This window comes from Equus caballus, chromosome 23, assembly GCF_041296265.1.
Source record: "Equus caballus isolate H_3958 breed thoroughbred chromosome 23, TB-T2T, whole genome shotgun sequence".
Taxonomy (NCBI): domain Eukaryota; kingdom Metazoa; phylum Chordata; class Mammalia; order Perissodactyla; family Equidae; genus Equus; species Equus caballus.
Window position 1 is genome coordinate 40792879 of NC_091706.1, and position 22345 is coordinate 40815223.

General features: G+C 36.1%; 1 protein-coding gene across 12 annotated transcripts in view; it reads left to right on the forward strand.

Moving 5' to 3' along the window:
* UHRF2 (ubiquitin like with PHD and ring finger domains 2) overlaps positions 1-22345 on the forward strand; it is a 121626-nt gene that overhangs the window by 45518 nt on the left and 53763 nt on the right. For all 12 annotated transcript variants that reach the window (XR_011431414.1, XR_011431415.1, XM_023627344.2 and 9 more), the window contains 5 exons: positions 7112-7221; positions 9054-9240; positions 13229-13352; positions 13635-13742; positions 17284-17388. Coding sequence is in view for 10 of the 12 variants with exons in the window: in XM_023627344.2 (XP_023483112.1) it covers positions 7112-7221; positions 9054-9240; positions 13229-13352; positions 13635-13742; positions 17284-17388 (634 nt within the window). In the remaining 2 variants the exon portion in view is untranslated. The remainder of the gene's footprint in view (positions 1-7111; positions 7222-9053; positions 9241-13228; positions 13353-13634; positions 13743-17283; positions 17389-22345) is intronic.

Sequence of the window (22345 nt, forward strand, 5' to 3'; positions counted from 1 at the left end):
TGCAATATTTCATAGAATCTGAGATTAACAGTTTTTCATATTTTAACATCTCTGAAATTTGGATGTATCTTAAAATTACTGTTGGACTAAACGAAGCTGGGTTCTTTTGGAGATTTGAATTGCTTCTGCTCTACACCTTGGAGTGCCATCTAACTTGAAGTTAAATTCTCTCTGCTTTTTTAGACCACACAGATAGTGTGAATTCATATCTGCAAACCTGCATGAATCATACCTTATTATGGTTCAGTTCTCAGAGGCTACCTTTTCTCCTTATACCCAGTGATAATATTGAAATGAGCACGTTTATTTTCTGTCTGTATCTGCACTGTGGTTTATTTCCCATTCATCTTTTAACTATGAGAGAGACCATTTGCCATCTTAGCTTTGTTTGAGGGTCCCTCTTAGCTCATCTCAGACTTTGTTCTTTCTTGAGATTTCATAAAATAATGTGTCCTATAGTTGTTGGCTTCCATTTGGTGTTGCAGCTTTATTTGAAGGTTCTTCTTAGACTGCCCCATTGCAAGCCAATTTCTTTTTTGATAGTACATAAAATAATGCATTTTAGAATTGGTGGTTTATTAGATTCAGTGAAATATGACATTTCTTGAATGAATTGACACTTTACACATTTTGGTTGTTGGTCTATTGCTTCATCAGTTTTGTGCAGAGAAAATGGATGTGGTAAGCTTTCTACTAAAATGATAGAAAAAGTGATTTTAGTTTTGATCTGTTTGTTTTTGTGACATTTATTGAGGCACTTATAAAAGTACATGGAAGGTTTCTGTTTCCAGGGAGGATAGAATAGCTGGCAGTAGATCAGGATTCTTACCTAAAACAACTAGAGTAGCCAGATCAAATACAGTTATCTGTTTGAAGGCAACAGAGAGGCAAGGAGAACTATCGGGGCTATGACTCTGGAAAGGGAAGAACTTTAGAAAGCAGTTGGCTTTTAAAGTTGCTTTTTGCCCTGGGAACTCTGCTAATTATGGATACAGTTCAAATCTAGTTGAAAGCAACTGAGGCCAGGATGGGGACAGAAATCAGAGCTTTGGGCAGATATTTGGGATGCCTCAAGCACATGGCCTGTTTTCCTCTCAGAACTTTTGCTAAATACTGGGCTTCTGCTGGGCAAGATGCTAATAATGTAAGTAAAAAGCAGAGTGGAATTTTCAGGAGTCTTAGAAGGCAAACATAGATTTTGAGATCACTGGTGGAGTGGTCCCACAGAGTATACAACAGGCTCTTAGTTGAAAACTGTGGATGGCTAAGGCAAACATGTAGACTAAATCTTACCAAAGCCTTGCTTCAGTATAGTTGCTGACTAAAATGTTAAACCACCACAGTATCTCCCCAGCAGAAGGATGGTTGGACCTTCTTTATGGTAAAATAGCTCCTGAAGTCTCTAGTGTTTTATATATACTATATACGATGGAGCACAAGATACTGTGCTAGCAAGAGACAGGGCCACATAATCAAAAACCAGAAGAAGAAAAACGAACAATAAAAATGGGCCCATAGGTGATCTTGATAATTCAAGTCATGAGGCAGGGACTTTAAAGTAATTGTGATTGATACGCTCAAGAAAATGGATGAAAAGATGGAGAATTTCAACTGAAAATTGGACTCTCTAAAATAATCATATGGAGATTCTAGAACTGAAAAATATAGTATCTGAAGCTTAAGACCTCATTAGATTGGTTTAACAGCAGATAAGACACATCAGAAGATAGGATTTGTGAACTCAAAGACAAGTCAATGAAAAATATCCAAACTGAAACATGGAAAAAATAATGGAAAACAACACAGAAGACTGTTAGACAAGTCTGTGGGACTTGGTGAAAAGGTATGTATTACGTCTATTTGTAGTTCCCACAAAAAAGAGAGTAGGGTGAAAACAGTATTTGGAAATATAATAGCTATAATTTTCCAAAACTGATAAAAAAAATATCAGCCCAGATTGAAGTTCTGTGACCCTGAAGCAGAATAAACAAAAAGAAAACACATGGTGGCATATTGCAGTAAGGTTGCTGAAAACTAAAGATAAAAACAAAGGGAAGACGGCTGAGTTTTCATCAGAAACAATGTAAGCTAGAAGGCAATGGAATGACGTCTGAAAACACTGATTTAAAAAATTCTCAACTTAGAAATACATTTCTAATGAAAATATCCTCCAAAAAACTGAGGCCAAGATAAAGACGTTATCAAACCAAACCTGAGAATTCAATACCACAGACCTGCTCTAAAAGAAATATTAAAGGGAGTTCTTTAAGCAGAATGAAGGTGGTCTCAGATAGAAACTTAGAAATGCAGAAAGGAATTGAGAACAGAGGAAGGATAACTGTATGAGTAAGTACAAAAAGGTTATTCAAAACACTACTGAAGTTTAAAATCTGAAGAATAAAATGCATGGTAACGGTGCCAAAGATGGGGTTGATAAATGAAGCTGTGTGATTCTGACATGATCAGGGAAGTAGTGAAAGTACAACTTAAAGTAGAAATGATTTGTCAGGTTTGCATGCTACATTCTCTAAGAACCATTAAAAATTAAAAATATTAGAAAATTAAGATGGAAATAGAATAGCTATTGAAATAATCTAAAAGAAGGCAACCAAGAAGAGTAAAAGAAACAAAAAGGTAGATAACATAGAAAACATAGTAAAATGGTAGAAACAAGTTCAAATATATCAGCCATTATATTAACTACAATGAGCTACATATTACAATTAAAGACACAAATCAAGACTAGATTAAAACAAAAACCCATTTGCTGCTTATGAGAGTCTTCTTAAATATAAAGTCACAGAAGTTGAAAATACAGGCATGTATGGGATTCCAGAAAGATGGCAACAACATGGATTTTTAATCTCCCTAAATGTCCTCATGAAAAAATAGCTAATCCAAAACCCAAAATACCTGGTGAGATGAACAACTGAAAGCTTCAAGTCCTCCGTGGTATCAGTGGCTGTGCAAGAGGAAGGAGAGGGTTACTACAGGATGTATGATGGACCCAAGAATCCAAAATAGTAAATTTGCTCAGCAAGCTGTTTTGAGCAGCTATGGCGACCTTTTTTCAAAATAACCCCCAGTGATTCCTGCTTCCTGGTACTTAGACCTTACATAGTTCCCTCCCACATTTTACTGGGGTGTTCCGTGTGACCAGTAGAATGTGGCAGAAGTGATGCTATGCCACTTCTGAGATTCAGTTATAAAAACATTGAAGCTTCCATTTTCAGCTCCCTCAGATCACTGTCTTCTGGGGGAAGCCAGCTGCCATGTGGTAAGGATTCAGACAGCCTGTTGGTCTTCCTTCAGTTGAGCTTTTAGATGAGAGACTGCAGACCTGGTCAAGAGCTTCACTGAAACCTCAGGAAAGACCTTGAGCCAGGACTACCCAGCTAAGAAGCTCCCAAATTCGTGATTCACAGTGAGATAATTTTTGTTTTAAGCTGCTAGTTTTCGGGTGATTTGTGTGTGTGTGTGCAACAATAGGTAAGTAATAATAGCAACTCAAGCTAGAAGGGGTATGCACTCCACTTTGGATGAGTATAAGCAGATTGCAGGAAGGTCTGAAGTGATTAGAGCCATATGAACTCTCAGAATTAGTCAGCTCAAGTTCTATTCCAGGATAAAGCCCCATATTGAGAAGAAACTACTGGGAATGCAATCCTAATTGAATAAGACAGAGACAATAAAAGACAAAAGAAGAAAAGGTTCAGTAAAAATAGGGAAGGGGAATAGAGCCAGGAGATTTCAGAAAGGAAGCTTCCATAGTGTCTTTTTTTAAAGTAATTTTTTGGTTTTTGGTTTCTGGGGGTTTTTTGTGAGGAAGATTGGCCCTGAGCTAACATCTGTTGCCAATCTTCCTCTTTTTGCTTGAGGAAGAGTGTTGCTGAGCTAACATCTGTGCCAGTCTTCCTCTGTTTTATCTGGGATGTCACCACAAGCGTGACTTGACAAGCAGTGCTAGGTCTGCGCCCGGGATCTGAACCTGTGAACGCCAGGCCACCAAGGGAGTGTGCAAACTTAACCACTATGCTACCGGGCCAGCCCCTTAAAGTAATTTTTGAGGCATAATTTACATGCAATAATATGAACTACATATTTCAAGTGAATATTGGCAAGTATATATACCCCTGCCACCATTGTAATCAAGCTATAGAACATTTTTATCACCCTAGAAACTTCCTCTGGGCTCCATTAGAGTTAACCACCAACACCCTCAGCCTTGGCCCCAGATAATCACCAATCTGTTTTGTCAGATTAAATTTTAGCTGCCATAGTTTTCTGTATTTGTCAAAAAAAAAAAACAACAAAAAGTGAGCTCTGTGGAACTCAGTGACTGTGAACTAGGAAAGCTAAGTGAAATTATACCCTCTAAAGGTTCAAGAAAATTAATTTTATAAAAAGAAAAGCATTGATGTCAAATTCCATACAAAATTAGGAGAAAAAGAAAAAATAAGGAACCAGGATAACATCCTTACAAGGAAAGCATCCCAGAAAGATATGCATGAGTCAAGAAAAAATGGGCCAAGGATTTTAAGTTGAGCCAAACTGGCCTTCAGTATAAAGGCTGGAGACAAATTGTCATTAACTTGTAAGAACTAGAGGAGGTATTCTCATGAACCCTTCCTGGGGAATCTTCTAGAGAACTAGCATCAGACCATCAAGATGGCTGAAGAAAATTTGACATAAAGAGTGGTGATAAACATTAAAAATATTTCTATGTTTAGAACTAGGACTAAAGGAGATACATAAAGAGAAAGTATAGTATGTGATGGTTATATGATCTGACACTGTAGATGTAACTGTAAGACGGGGGAAATATGCAAAATTTTAAACTGCTTTCAGTAATCATAGTGACAACTGATGAGAATGTCTTGTATATAATGTGGGATAAAGCAAAGAAATATTTGTAGCATTCTAATTTAGACATCTCTAGTGTCTTTGAGAACTAGAATTTTCTGATGGTGGGGGGGCAGAAACGGGTATGTAATTCTTTTTTTAAGTGAATTTACCCTTACCTTGAATTTGAACAGAAAATATTTGTATGAACTCATGAGGTATTTTGTACATATATTGAATGTATGTTTAAATTTTGTAGCTCTGTCTCCTGAAAAAGCCTAGAAATGGTGATCAATCCAGTTGCAGTAAGCTTTTCTAGTGCCTAAATTGTGATCTTGAAATACCATTTCCACCTAAAAGAAACCAGGCTTCCTTGTAGATGAGACTCCAGGCTGGGGGCAGAAAATGTACAAGATGAACTTGGAACATCTTGTGTTGGGAATAAAAGGGAAGCCCACAAAGACTGTTATCTTGTCAGAAAGATTTTCGAGTCACCTGGAAGATCCCGTTGGCTAAAGATGAGACAATTTGAACACCAATAAGGAAAATTAACTACAGTGGATTGAAACACTTAAAATATGTATCTGAATCCCTAGTAATTATAGAAACTCATTGGTCACCTGTATAGGATGTTAGAGAACTATTTCCTTTAAAAACTGCTAAAGAAAGCATCTAAGCTGCATTTGTTGTATGATCTTATTATCACTGAGCCATCCAGTAGTTGATGAGGTCAAGTTTCTCCTTATGGAATTATTTTAGCAAATAAGTGAGAAGGGAATGATAGAACTGGAATATCAACATTTTCCAGTCTTCAGTGAATTCATAAATCTAGGCATTGAGCATCTGTGTCTGCTGTCATCAGAGGAAAAGACAACTAAGTGTAGGTACTTCCTAATGGAAATAAACCTATAAATAGTTTTACCAAAAACTAAACCTAAATTTGATTAAGCGTTTCTAAATGCAAAGATTGGCAATCTTTTCTGTAAAGGGCTAGATGGTGAATAGTTTCACCTTTGGCAGCCAGATGGTCTTGACTGTTAAAACTACTCAATTCTGCCATTGTAGCACCACTCCAACCATAGAGAATACATAAATGAGTAGGTATAGCTATGTTCCAGAAAAACTTTATTTACAAAAACAGGCAGCAGATCAAAGTTTTTTTGACCTCTACTTTGGATCCAACTATTGATTACTGGTAATACAAATGACAGAAAAAACTATTTAAACTACACTTTGGGATTGCAAATATCAAAATCAAGACTGTGGGAAACTGTAGGACAAATATGGGAATTCTTCAACAAATTGCAAATAAGAAAGAGATCATGTGGGAATTTATAAATTAGAGTCTTTAAAACAGGCAAAACTATACCATTTGCTTAGGGAGGCAAACAGGTGGTAAGACTGAAGAAAATTAAGGTAGATACTCTTGGAAGGGAGTAAAGAGATGGTGATTGAGAGGGAGCATTTCAGGGGCTTTTGAGGTAGTTAACAGTTATATCGCCTGTCACGCTTGGTGATTATAAGGATACATATAATTGGTTAAACTATACTTTTATCTGCAGTTTTCTGCATTTGTGTATATTTGACACTAAATTTTTAAAAGAAAAGGTGAGAGGATGGAAAAAATACTTGAGCAAATGCTAACCAAAAAAACAAAGATACACTTTTGATACAGAATGCATTACTAGAGATAGAGATATTTCATAAGAAGATTTAAGAATTCTAAATCTGTATGCAGCCAATAACGTAGCTTCAGAAATATAAAGCAAAAGTTAACAGATTAAAAGGAGAGAAGTATACAATTCCACCGTCATAGCAGGAAACTTTGAAGAAGCGTATGCAAACAGGTATAAATTGTGTCTGAAAAATATGGCTTAGATTTGAAAGACTTCTTTTTAATAGGAAGTCATCTTTTACCCAGAAACTTACTGTATTTATTAGAAATATGTTTCAATCTTTCATTCTAATTGACAGAATATCCTTTTGTCTAGTCTTTAAGTTTACAAGATAGTTATCTTCTTGCCAGATAATCTATGTGAAGTATCTAAATTTTTTTTCCTAATAATATTACACTAAAGTTACACTTTGAATATTAACTAATCACTATTGGAGTTTTCCTACTATTGGAAACGATAGCTCAGAGTGGTTAGCATAGCTATAATCCCAATTTGTGTACAAAGTTTAGTGTGTTTCCAAAATGACTTTTAATTATTTGCATATCGTTTAGATTTTGCTGGCAGAAGTTAACCTTTCTTTGTTTTTTAAACAGGGGTTCCGAAGGAAAATTAAATGACTGTCAGATAACATTCGTAAATGAAATCTTCAAGATTGAGAAACCTGGAGCCCATCCTCTTTCATTGGCAGATGGAAAGTTTTTAAGTATGAATTTTTCTTATGGGCTTAGACTATATATATTGTACATGGTTGGCTTTTTAACTAGCCAGGGAATCACTTGGGGAAGTATAAAACTGTAGACCATACAAATTAGTTTTCAAGAAAACAGTTTTGATCTAAGATCTATTTTGGTTTAATGGATTTTTCTCAAATGATAAAAATTTGTTTTCAAAGAAATGTTTTCTCAGCTTGGCATTTTATTGCCATTTTCTTGCTGTGTTTCCTCTATTATAGATTCTGTCTAAATAAAAAACCCTTTTCAGTAATTTTGCAGCCATCCAAGATTAATTTTTCATAATAAGACTTATTATCAGTAGAGCCTGAGAATAATAATGCTGGTTGAGCCTTGAATTTCTGGCAGATAATAAATCAGGCTTATATAGTCATTAGAATGTTAGAATGTAGCCCTGCCTCTTTATTGTGCATATTTTACTTGCTTAATATGTTACAGCTAGTTGGTGACAGGTAAAACTAGATTCTAGGTCTTTTCCTTCATGGTTCACTCACTGTCCTTTCAAATATTTTAGTGTCTCATGCTCTCTTAATTCTGAATTTTTCGTGGAGAGCAATCCATTGGCTTTATGCCACATGTCAATGTCTAGTATTCTGGAAAAGAAATACTCAAAACTAAAGAGAGCTGCCTAACCTCTTTTTACCATAGTCATGCAAGATTAAAACAAGACAAGACCTTTAACAGATCAGTAAATAGACTTTCTTGTTACTAGTCTAGGCCATTCTCATTTTTTGAGGTTGCAATGCTAATATGTCTAGATTTGAATTAAGAACCTTAAAGCATACTCTATATGACTACTTGTATGGTTATATCCTAGGAATAAAAGGTAACTTGATGAGTAAACCTATTTAGCTGACTCAAGGAAAGGTTTGGATCTGCAGAATAGATGGTACCTAACAGTTCCATTTATTAAGTAGTTAGGTCCACACAACTTTGTTCAACAGAGTATTGTCTTTCCCTTGAAATTTCATAATATCCTTTGGTGCCCCGTTGAGTTTACTGCATTGCCCCTGGGCCTCTTGGTGCACATTTGGGGAACTGTGGTTCTAATCAATAAATTTTTAAGGCAAAAATATACATTATCCTCGTGCTTGCAGGTAATTAGGTAATTAGGCAGTTTATCACTGGCATACGCCTGGGTCCCATCCCTGATATTTTTATTCATAAACCTCGAATGAAGCTCAGGCATTTATTCTTCTTTTCTTTCTTTTTTTTTTTTTTTTGTTGAGAAAGATTGGCCCTGAGCTAACATCTGTGCCAGTCTTACTCTGTTTTTTTGTATGTGGGATGCTGCCACAGCGTGGCTTGCTGAGTGGTGTGTAGGTCTGTGTCCAGGATCCGAACCTGTGAACCCCAGGCTGCTGAAGCAGAATGTGAACTTAACCACTGTGCCACCAGGCCAGCCCCTCAGGCATTTATTCTTAAAGTCCACACTTGATTATTCCTATCGATCCTTTCTCTTCATTAAAAATGCTGTATGCTGGGGCTGGCCCTGTGGCCGAGTGGTTAAGTTCGCGCGCTCCGCTGCAGGCAGCCGAGTGTTTCGTTTGTTCAAATCCTGGGCACGGACATGGCACTGCTCATCAAGCTACGCTGAGGCAGCGTCCTACATGCCACAACTAGAAGGACCCACAACGAAGAATATACAGCTATGTACCTGTGGGCTTTGGGGAGAAAAAGGAAAAAAAATAAAATCTTAAAAAAAAAAATCCTGTATGCTATTTTCATGGATTTTTCTTTATAAGATTCATAGATGTAAAAATGATTTTTAAGACTGAGCTTGCTGTAATTTTGTATTTAATAGGGAAAAATGACCCTGAATGTGACTTTTGTGGTGGAGACCCAGATAAGAACTGCCGTTCTTGCTCCTGTCGTATATGTGGTGGAAAACAGGAACCCAACATGCAGCTTCTGTGTGATGAATGTAACATGGCCTATCATATTTACTGCCTGAATCCACCTTTGGATAAGGTCCCTGAAGAGGAGTACTGGTATGATTATCAGGGTTTTTTTTGTTGTTCCTTTGTTAGAATTGAATGTGACGTATGCATTTGAACCACCAAAAGTAGATTTCTAAAGATACAGACTGTGTATTAAATGCTTAAAATTTTATAGCCAATGGTTACTTGGCATCAATACCTTTTATTCAGTTATTATGACAGCTTCTGAACTAGTCTCTAGCTCCATTTTTTAATCCCTCCAGTCCCTTCTCCAGTATGGAGTCTATTCTTTCAAAAATGCAAATCCATTTGTTCCTTTTTTGCTTCAGAAATGTTCTGTTATACCTGATTTTCTCCAGCTGTATCTCTTACCATTTTCCTCTTCCATTTCCCCAAATATTCTACACTCTAGCCAGATTAAATGTCTTTCAGCTCCTTAAATAACTCATGTTCTTTGTCTCCTCTGGGCTTGACACTTGACACATTTTCTTCTTGAAAACGTTTTCCTCTTTGCTTAACTTTAAGATGATATACATCTTCCAAGTTTTCGCTTAACTATGACTTCATCTGGGAAGCCTTTGTGAATGGTCCCCTTTTCCCCAAATTATTTTAGATGCGCCTATTATATTCTATAATAGTACTTAGTAGTTATTAAGTGCTTAATATATGCTAGATGCTAACAAAGTGCTTTATATGGATTATGATATTTAATCCTATGAGGTTAATAAGTAGAACCAAGGACCAAGGTCAAATACACTTGCCAAAATCTGTATACTTCTACTGAGTAGTGTTGGCTACAAAAAGAAATGATTAGAAAAGAAACTGATAAAAATGTGCCAAAAGTTTCATAATGAACTTTTTAATGTAATATTAAGAACTTTTTTCTTTTTAAACTATGGACTATGTTGCTAGCATGGAAGGTTAACTTAGAGGGATGACATTCTCAGAAATACTAACATCACAGTAGGGTAGCTTTTCTGAAGAATAGATTGTTCTCCGTTCCTTTGGTCTCTTCCCACCTGTGGGGAAGGTTGTTATTGTGTTACAGTAGAGGCTCTAGGGGTGGGACAAGAGGGAAGGGATATAACTTCTTCACCTCCCCCTACCACTACCTTGCATGGTCACATCCTGAATTTTACCATCACCAGTAACTGTATTTCCTCTGAAGTCTCGTGTTTTTCTTCCCTTTTGTTTCTGTGGACTGTATATTTCCACCTCTAAAATGCAAACCCTTCTACCTGCTTTCACAGTTCCAGGAACTTCATTCCTGCAGTTAATTCCTCTCCCAAATTGCCATTACGGGGTTATTCTCATTAGTATCCTAGAATCTCCTGAGTTTTCAAAACATGCACACACACACGCCTTTCCTTTGATCCCATTTTTCCCACCAGCTGCCTACACCAATTCTCTGCTCTCTTCATGGCAAAGCTTCTCAAGAGCTGTCTCCACTGATGATTTCCATTTTCTCTCCTGCCATTCATATCTCAGCTCTCCAATCGGACTCTCCTTCCCACTACTACACTATATCTGCTTATGTTAGGGTCACAGACACATTCTGTATTGCCAAACTCAATGATCACTTCTCAGTCCTCTCCTTACTGTACTGCTCAGTTGCTAACTCTCTTTTGATGGATTATATGATACCATGTGATCTAATTTTCCTCCTACTTCACCAGTCTTTCCTTCTTAGTCTCTTGTTAGTTTTCTCTCGTCTACCAGATTTCAGAGTTTTCCAAAGCACTACTCACTTGTTTTCTCTCTTCATACTTGCTCCCTAGATGACCTCATCCAATCAAGAGACTTTAAATACCAAGCTAATGGTTCTGAATTTGTATCTTCAGATCTAATCTCCCCTGAGCTTTATATTCTTAGTTCAACTGCATATTTGACTGGCATCACAAATCTTGATTTACACAAGCACATCCCCTAAAATCCTGCTCCTTCCCCAATCTTCAGTAAATAAATAGCATCATCTTACCCACTTGTTTATGCCAAAAAGCTAAACTTCATCTTTTATTCCCTCTTTGCCCTCTTCATGTACTCTACATCCAATAATATATGAGCAAATCTTGTCATTGCTCCATATCTTTCTCTGTTCTCACCCCCCAATCCAAAACACCATCTCTTCCCTGAACTGTATAATAAATTCCTAGTCTCCTTGCTTTCACATTGCCCACTAGTTGTCCTTTATACCATAGCAGCAGAATGATCTTACTAAGTCCTGAGTCAGGTTACTCACCTGTATAAAACTTCTACTGTCCTCCTTTTGCGCTTAGAATGAAATCTGAGCCCTTGCCATCTGTGACCTGGCCCCTGCCAACTGTCTAACCTCATTGCTTATCACTATCCAGTTTGTTTACTAAACCAGCTAAATCCACTTTTATGTTCTTCAAAGCATACCATTCCTTCTTATGCCTCAGGACCCCAGGACTTTGTCTGGAATGCCTTCCTTGGCTTCCTCATACGACTGACTTCTCTGGTCTCAGCTGGAATACCACCTCAGAAGCTTACTCTATCTAAGGACACATACCATTTCTAATCACTCTTACCACCCACATAACCCTGATGTATTTCCTTTATAGCACTTAACCACTTCCTGAAATTGTTTCATTGTGTGTACTAGTTTTCCTTAACTACTGTGTACAAACATTTTGATCAGAAACATTTATGCCTAGCACCAAAATAATGCGTGGAATATAGGAGGTTTTGAACAAACCTGATGAAGGGATGAATTCCAGGGAAGATTTTATTATCTTAATATAGAAGTCTTACATTATCCTATAGAAGACTGTCTTAGATTACTCTTGGAGTATCTCTACATTCAGATTGAGATCCTTCACTTCATCTGGAACTCTTTAACCATAAATTTTGTTTTCTACTTCTCCAAATCATGTCATTTGTATATCGAACGTGTGATGAGAACTCACTTTCTCATCAGACAGAGAGAATACCTGCTTCACTCATAAGACCTTTGATAAAATTATAGTTATATAAAGGTTAGCAGGTCAGGTAAAATACACTCTTTCGTAGAACAAATTAATTTTTGGAAGCTTTCCTGATTTCCCAGTAGAATGGATTTTACTTGATAGTATTTATTGCTTTCTCCTATATAATTTTGTCTTGAATTTGTCTCTGTATCTCACTGCCTAACTAATTTTCTCAGAAGCAGGGACTGAATTATTTACATTTTTCTTTTCCATAGAACTGAACAAGATATCTCATAAGTAGGCAGTCAGAATTAACTAGTGAGCATAGCTGTCTTCTTGTTTGCTTGGTAGGCTACATGGAACAGATAATTATGAAATAGTACAGACAAAGAAATTTGAGATTAATGAAGGGAGTAGCCAGTCCATCTTTGTTAGGATATTCCCAGAGTTTCCATTCCTTGGTGACACAAGAATAGCCCCATCTCATTCTATAGACATACTTTGCTTTTCAGAAATGATTTACAGCAGCTTATAATGATATATAAGTTACATAGGATAACCAACTATAAATTTATAGGCTAAAGGACAAACAAGTATAGGGAATTAAAACTGAGCCTAGGGAGAAGGCTGATATAAACAAACATCCTTCAGTCCTGTATAGTTACAATAGTTTATACATTTTTTGATTTAGATGGGGAGATGTATCAATTGCATAACTTAGTGTTCAGCCTAGAATCATCTATTCTTGCTACCTTTGTTTTAATGATAAGAACTTCAAATGAGTAATTTCTGTTCTCACCATTAGTAATAAGATCAGAGCTCATGGTGCTATTTGAATTGGACAGCTTTATTTGGGCATTTGAACTGAATTTGAGAATTTATGATATTAAAATCTTGTAAGTTCTCTAAAAGAATGACAAGGGTTTTTCCAGCCAGCTTACCCAAGTAAATATTTTGATAAGTTTAATACCTAAATGCTAGCTGAAGCCCTGTAATATACACCAAATATTACATATTAAAACTTTTCTAACCCAGAAAGGCCATTATTCTGTTACTGGCTTTAATATGGTATTATCAAAATTCCTTTTTTTCCCCCCTCCCCTCTTTTAAAGGTATTGTCCTTCCTGTAAAACTGATTCCAGTGAAGTTGTAAAGGCTGGCGAAAGACTCAAGATGAGTAAAAAGAAAGCAAAGATGCCATCAGCTAGTACTGAAAGCCGGAGAGATTGGGGCAGGGTAAAGAAGAAAGTCTACTTTTTTCCTTAGTTATAATGTTTCAATACCAATAGTAGTAATGGTATAAACTTGAAGTTTCAGAAATGGTAACAAATAACTATATTGTTTAATCATACAAATTGTTAATTTATATAATTGTTCATCATATGTGAATTTATTCATATAAATTGTTATATATTGTTAATCATATAAATAGTTGGGTTTCTATTTTATGGGAATTGAGGGCTTTCTTTAAGGTTTAATGTAACTGATTTCTCAAACAGCTTGTTCTGTCGCTTGTAGGGAATGGCCTGTGTTGGTCGCACTAGAGAGTGTACTATTGTTCCTTCTAATCATTATGGACCTATTCCTGGGATTCCTGTAGGATCGACTTGGAGATTTAGAGTTCAGGTATGTTTTAAATTGGCTTAGTCGAAAGGGTAAAATTGAGTTATAGTTCAAATTGTAGCAGTGTCACTGTCTATTGATTATAAATGGAGTAACCTAGGTAGTATCATATGGCATTCACTTGTTAGAATGAAAGATTTTCTGCAGGATAGACTCTTCACCATAGCTTAACAGACAGGAACATACATCATGGAATTAGGCATCAGACATGCCTTTTCATCACTTTGTTTTACTGTTCTGTTACAGTTACAGTAGTTATCGTTATTGTTAAGCTTTCTAAAGAATTTTGTTCACCAACAATTTAATTTGAAATACTAAATTTTTTTTCTTTATTGTATGGTAAGTTCTCATTTAATGTCATTGAACTCCAAGAAAGTTCACTTCAGGTGTTTTCTTTGGGGCTTAGGCTCCTGAATGAATGTTAAGATATTAGAGAAAGCACCAGATAATACAAGGATAAAATTACTTCTCTTTTCCTGTAGAAGAAGGCTTTATTGTATTCATTCCTAATTTCTTTATTAGAAAGGTAATTTTATCACTATGGAAAACGTAATGTGAAAAAATCACTTAGGTAGAGCAGTTTCCAATTAGAGACAGGATTCTGAACTTTACCATTAACTAAGAGTTGAGTGGCCGAAGTTGTCTTGAGAGAAAAGAACAAAGCTGAAGGCGTCACAATCCCTGACTTCAATACATACTACAAAGCTACAGTAATCAAAACAGCATGGTACTGGCACAGAAACAGACACACAGATCAATGAAACAGAATTGAAAGCCCAGAAATAAAACCACACATCTAGGAACAGCTAATCTTTGACAATAGAGCCAAGAACATACAGTGGAGAAATGAGTCTTAGTAAATGATGTTGGGAAAACTGAATAGCCCCGTGAAAAGAATGAAAGTAGACCATTATCGTATACCATATACAAACATCAACTCAAAATGGATTACGTACGTGATTGTAACACCCAAAATCGTAAAACTCAGAAAAAAATATAGGCAGTACACTCTTCGACATTGGTCTTAGCAACATCTTTTCAAATACCATGTCTACTCAACAAGGGAAACAAAAGAAAAAGTTAACAAATGGGATTACATCAAACTAAAGAGCCTTCTGCAAAGCAAAGGAAACCATGAACAAAATTAAAAGACAATCCACCAACTGGGAGAAAATATTTGCAAATCGTTTATCAGACAAGGAGTTGATCTCCAAAATATATAAAGAACTCATACGACTCAACAAAAAAACCCCAAACAACCCAATCAAAAAATGGGCAGAGGATATGAACAGACATTTTTCCAAAGAAGATATACAGATGGCCAACAGACACATGAACAGATGTTCAACATGACTAGTCATTAGGGAAACGCAAATCAAAGCTACAATGAGATACCACCTTAAATCTGTCAGAATGGCTATAATTACCAAGACAAAAAACAACAAATGCTGGAGAGGATGTGGAGAAAAGGGCACCCTCATACAGTGCTGGTGGGAATGCAAACTGGTGCAGCCACTATGGAAAACAGTATGGAGATTTCTCAAAAAATTAAAAATAGAAATACCATATGATCCAGCTATCCCACTACTGGGTATTTATCCAAAGAACTTAAAATCAATGATCCAAAGAGATTTATGCACCCCCTATGTTCATTGCAGCATTATTCACAATAGCCAAGATGCGGAAGGAGCCCAAGTGCCCATCAACTGATGAATGATAAACACACACACACACACACACACACACACACACACACACACACACACACACAATGGAACACTATTCAGCCACAAAAAAGGACAAAATTGTGCTGTTTGTGACAACATGGAGGGACCTTGAGGGTATTGTGCTAAGTGAAGTAAGCCAGACAGACAAAGACATACATTGTATGATTTCACTCATATGTGGAAAATAAACATATGGATAAAGAGAACAGATTAGTGGTTATTAGAGAGGAAGGGGGTTGGGAGGGGGTAAAGGGGCACATATGTATGGTGACACATAAAAACTAGACTGTTGATGGTGAACATGATGCAGTCTATACAGAAACTGATATATAATAACATACACTTGAAATTTGTACAATGTTATAAGCCATTATGACCTCAACAAAATAATTTTTGAAAAATGATAAGATTTGAGTGGGCCCTGGTGCTTAGACCATTGATTAAAATTTTTAAATTCAGTTAGTGTGATACATAGACATAGCTTGAAAAGGTAAATACTAGCACTTGATTTATATTTTAAAAACTCCCCCTTTTCATCCCTTTTTTCTCTTTCTCAGAGACAACCACTTTAAAGTTTTAGTTATTTCTTCCAGATTTACCTCCTTATTGCTAATAATACGTTTATACTTGTGTTCATATTTTAATTTTGTTAACTTCTTTCTATAGAAGATGAGCATTTAGTTTATCACTTACACTCTGTGTGTTCCCCTCCTTACATTGGTTGTATCATAATTTTGACCAGATCAGTATTTAACATTTAAATTGTTATGACTTTAGATCTATACAGTAAAAATACTATAAGTAAATACAGTAAAATAATGTAAATATAATAAAAAATACTCTTAGTATATTTATAATTGCATTGTTTTTTGTTTGCTTCATTTTTATATACTTGTTACTAATTCATTCCCAAACTCTTAGAACCCCATTAATACAGTCTAAGATGACTTTGAGGTTGTTGGCCTGAGCAACTAGAACGATGGATTTGCCATTTAGGAAGTGGAGAAGATTCAGAATAGATTTATCAGGATTAGAGAGGTTGCGAATCAAGTGGTCCTGTCTTTTGAAGTACCTGGTGCTTCCAAGGCCTGAATCCAGGTTCTGTTGTTCTTATCAGCTTCTCATTGGCTTGTAACGTGCCCCTTTCCCTACCCCACTGTGTAGGCCCGGATTTCAACTTCCTTTTCTCTGCTAAGAACAGTTGTATGATAAACAGATGAATTAGAATTACTTCTCTTAGAGAGTTCGAAGTACACAGAGGGGTGATACTTAGTTTCAGTACACCAGAATCGACATATGGGAAAAAGCAGTAAGCCATTGAAGTAAAAAAAAAAAAACAAAAAAAAAAAACAAGATGGATTTGAGAGATTTAGGAGGTCGAATCAGCAGTATTTGTGACCAAATGGGTTTGGAGATAAAGGAGAAGAATGAGACTGAAATGGCTCTTGCCTTTCTGACTTGGCTAGAGAACAGTGAATCAAAGGCAAGAAATAAGAAGGGAAGAGATCTGGAGCACTGGGAGCAAATTCTTTTTTACCCAAGTTGAGCTGGAATTACCAATAGGTGTGAGATGATGATTATTTAATAGTTATTTTGAAACTCACAATTCTAGGCCTGAGCATTTTTAACAGCCATCAGCTCAATACCTAAGGGATATATAGTTGGGGAGAAATAGGACAGCAAAAGGTAGAACTCTGGGTGACATTCAGTACTTAGCTGTGGGTCTTTAGGATCCAATAATATATGTGAAATGGTTTTGTAAATGTAACTTAACTAACTGTTCAAAGATATTTTGAGACACTCTGTTTATTTTATAGGTGAGCGAAGCAGGTGTCCATAGGCCACATGTTGGTGGGATTCATGGTCGAAGTAATGATGGGGCTTATTCTCTTGTCCTGGCTGGTGGATTTGCAGATGAAGTAGTAAGTCATGATACAACCTTGTTCTTTAGAACCTATCCTGATTGTTCAATAAAATACATAAGCTTTCTGTGGAAGTTATCAAATCTCATCTCTTTTTAGCATAGTTTTTATGTTAGAGTGGTTAGTTCTGTCCAAGTTACAAGGTATATCAATTGGCAGTCTTTAATCTTTGCATGTACTGATTTGAGTTGTATATATGTGTGGTAACTGAGATGCAATTTTATGGCAATGAAAATACATTCTTTGTAGGGCTCATTTTTTTAAAATTAAACTTATTATTTGGGGATAATTGTAGATTGACAAATAACGTTAGAAATTCTAGAGAGATCTCTGTGCCCTTTCCCCGTTTTCCCTAGATGGTAATATCTTGGAAAACTATGGTACAGTATCACAACCAGGATATTGACACTGATACATTCAGGATACTGAACATTTCTCTCACCTCGGTTATCCCTCATGTTGCCCTTTTATACCCACACCTACTATATCTGCTCCCCCAACCTCTCATTACCCCTGACAACCACTAATCTGTTCTCCATTCCTATAATTTTGTCACTTCAAAAATTTTTATAAGTGGAGTCATATGTAGCCTTTGGGATTGGCTTTTTTCACTCAGCATAATTCTCAAATTGTGGCGTGTGTTAGTAGTTGATTCATTTTTATTGTGAGTAGTAGTCCATGATGTGGGTGTGCCACAGTTTGTCTAAGCATTCACCTGTTGAAGAATGTCTGGGTTGTTTCCAGTTTTTGGCTATTAGGAATAAAACTACGGGGTTTTTTTGTAAACGTAAGTCTTCATTTCTCTGGAATAAATACTCAGAAGTGCAGTTGCTGGGTTGCATGGTAGTTGTATGTTTAGTTTTTTGAGAAACTCCCAAACTGTTTTGCAGAGTGACTGTACCACTTAATATTCATGTCAGCAGTGTATGAATGATCCAGTTTCTCTTCCTCCTTGTCAGCGTTTGGTGATGTTGCTTTATTTTATTTTAGCCATTCTAATAGGTGTGTAGTGATATCTCATTGTGGTTTTAATTGACATTTCCCTAAAGCCTAATGGTTTGGGCATGATTTATTTGCTTATTTGCTATGTATATGGCTTCTTTGGTGGTATCTCTCTTCAGGTCTTTTGCCCATTTTCTAATTGAGTTGTATTTGGTTTTTTTACTGTTCATTGGATATGTAGTTTGCAAGTATTTTCTCCAAGTATGTTTCATTTGCCTTCTTTCATGATATGTTATAATGATGAATTAGAGTAGCTTTGGAAAGCCCAAGATGTAGTATGTTTTCAGACAAAGGTAGAAAAGCTTGCCATCTTTCTGAAAGGCAAATTTGGCAGTACGTTTACGTTAGTATGGCAATATTCAGTATGTATTCAATATTCAGTACTAATACGTTAGTATGGAAATATTCAGGTTAATCCTTTGAGTACTTCTTTAGTGTGCATATTTTGAAGCTATGTCTTTAAGTATTTTTTCAGAAATACAAAGGATGTTATATAATTTATTACAGGCAGCAGTTGTTTTTTTTTAAGACTCTGTAAGAAAACAAACAAACTAATGGTGGAGTCTCTTTAACATATGTTTTTAGCATCTAGTCAATTGTATTTGATCTGGGCCCTAACATTTGTGTGTGAGACCTTGGCCAAATTATTTAACTCCAGTATACCTCAGTTTCCTGGTCTGTAAAATAGAAAAAATAGTATCATTTTATATCAGAATTAAATGAGATAATTTAGGGAGTCCTGGGCATGTAACAAGGATTCAAACAGTTCGTCTGTAGCAGTAGCTTATCTTAAATATATGATACATAAAACATGTAATTGTCAAGCTAAAAACAAAGACCACGTTGAAGTGGAATGGGTGTTATTCCTTTTCTTTCCATCTTTTGAATATAGTTACTAGTCAGGCAAACATTTGTGGAGAAAAGTACTAATGGGCTGTTAATTACATGTCTTAAGCACTTAATTCTAAGTCTATTAAAAATGTAAAGAAGAGTTTATTTTAGGACTAAAACACATGGTCTTAGATTGCCAGCTAAGATGTATCTGGAGATAATATATTTTGTAAGCATTTTCAATCTTTTGATCTTTTCTTGTAGGCAAGTCATATGCATAGAAATAGGTAGAGGAAACCTGAATAAGCTTTTCTCATTTGAGAAAAAATTTGGTCTGAAACCTTTAGTTTAGTATAACATTTGTAGAGCCAATGATCTTTGTTCTGTTTGAATGAATGGTCATGAAGCAATTGAATACCTAGTGATAAACTAGTTAATATTTTAGTCTAGTAGTGAGAATTAATCATAGACCAGCTTTAGTGCCCTGTGTTTGGGTGACCTCACTTGAGGACCCACCGTGATCTGCCTCTTACAGCTGTCCTGAGAAGTAGTTTGCTTAGTGATGAGAAACAGACTCTGGAGCCAGGCTGTTCGGGTTTGTGTCCTGGTGCCATCTCTTACTAGCTGTGTGATCCTAACCAAGTTAGTGAACCTATGCCTTATCTATAAAATAGGGCTTATATACCTACCTCATACGGTTGATTTGAGTGTTAAATTAGTTAATCATATGTAAAATGCTTAACCTAACTTCACACACACAATAAGTGCTAGGTTGGTGTTACCAGTTGTACTGATAGTAAGTACCCAACTTTGCAGGCATGTAAGGGATATTATGAGAGAGAAACTGGCAAAAATTGAGGCTATATTCTAGGCAGCCTTGAATTAAAGAATCATTCAAGGTGTCTGGGAAAAGTTTAATGATCTTAATTGTGCTTTAGGGTATTTATCTGATCGTTTTGGGGGTGGGGGGGCTTGAGAAGATTGGGATGACAGTCTTTTGCTTGATATGGGTGATGGCAGGAATGGGAATATCCAGTTTATTGTGGTAGACAGCTGCTTTACAGCTTGGGAGAAGAGTAGAGATTGGGAAATTGAATCACTGGGGCAGCACTATGTGCCCTGTGTAGATCATGGCTTTATGTGAGCTTTTCCCAGGAAGCAGCCTTGTTTAGGCTACTGCCATCCAAGGATACAACTTAGTGGAGCGTGGACTAGAAGATGCAGCATATTTAGGCTGATCATTTTTCCATAGGAAAAATAGTCTGAAATAGTATTGGCTGAGCTCTGGCAGTCTGGCAATTCTTTTTTTCCCTAATGATAATTAAAAGTTTTTGTTGATGTAAAGATGAGTTAATGATATAGAATTTTAACTTGATTATTTGCTGCTTGGAAAATAATCAGAAATGTTTTTGTTCTTCTCTTTTAAACACTGTTTAGCTTAGGTTGCCCTTCTCATGCTTTCCTAGTCCCTATTCCCTTTTTCTTTATAGCACTGCTACAGTTAGAACTAAAAGTTGACAGGGTCATGAATATGAGCATTGTGAAGTTGATCCAGATACCATTTGGAAGACTGTTTCTGATCAGTTTAAGAAGTGTTCTAGACTGTTCTAGATGTACTTATTTGTTAGGATTCCTTCAAATGGAATATACCTAGTGTATTCATCTTTAGTAGGTGAAATTCCGTAATGCCTTATTCTTCAAAATAGAGACCTCAATATGGATCAATAAAAAATGAATTCAAGGTTTTTGGGGAGGAAAAAACTCTTAAAGCCATGAGATTTTAGTTAAGACTTTGAATCCAAAGGAAAAACAAGGTGCAAAATAATTGACCTACAGCACAAGCAAGAATTTAGTAAAGAAAACTTCAGAGACCAGCCCAGTGGCATAGTGGTTAAGTTCATGCACTCTGCTTCAGCAGCCCAGGTTCACTGGTTTGGATCCCGGGTGCAGACCTATGCACTGCTCATGAAGCTATGCTGTGGTGGCATCCCACATACAAAAATAGAGGAAGATTGGCACAGATGTTAGCTCAGCAACAATCTTCCTTGAGCAAAAAGAGGAAGATTGGCAACAGATGTTCACTCAGGGCCGATCTTCCTCACCAAAGAAAAGAGAAAAGAAAAGAAACCAGTCTGAACTAATTAAAATAATCTTGCATTAAAGAACTGTTATTCAGATAATGTTAGTAGAATTAATTTGTGTACTGATAGTTAGTTTTCTCAATTTACTTTGAGTACTGAATCAGATAGACTTAATAATATCAATACAGGGGCTGGCCCGGTGGTGCAACAATTAAGTGCTCACATTCCAATTCGGCGGCCCAGGGTTCACTGGTTCGGATCCTGGGTACAGACATGGCACTGCTTGGCAAGTCACATATATGTGGCAGGCGTCCCACATATAAAGTAGAGGAAGATGAGCACGGATGTTAGCTCAGGGCCAGTCTTCCTCAGCAAAAAGAGGGACAATGGCAGCAGTTAGCTCAGGGCTAATCTTCCTCAAAAAATAAATAAATAAATAATATAAATTTGTAGCTACTGCAGAAATAATTAGTGGAGCTAGTTTATGTAACATTTACTTCTTTTGGCATGTTTTTTTCACATTTATTGAACAACTTTATATAACTTTTAGTTTTTAAATTCTTTTCCAACTTTCTTTTTAATCATAGGTGATTATTTTACCTGACTGTAACTTGAGTAAACCCATAGAGTGTGAAATGTGGGGAACTTTCCATGCTGTTAGAATTTGAAATTTGAAATTTGAAATTTAGCAGCAAATTTTGGTATGGTGTAGATTGCTGTTGGGAAATCAGTTATGGAGTATTTATTAAAATAGTATTCTATAAAGAACCTACAAGTTAATATTGATGTTTATTTTAATAATAGTGAATTAAATGAAGCAATATTCCCAACCCATAAACCTTATTTTGTAACAGTCTATAAATTATTTGATTATATATGTATCATGAGAATAGCCATATTTGGAGGTGTTGGAAGCTGTAACTTTAAAATAAAATCTTTAGATCAGGTGATAAAACTTGAAGATATACTACACACAAGATTGCATTTGAATTTTGCTTTATTATGGTGGATCACTTAACTAAATGTTCTGACTCTGAAGCAAG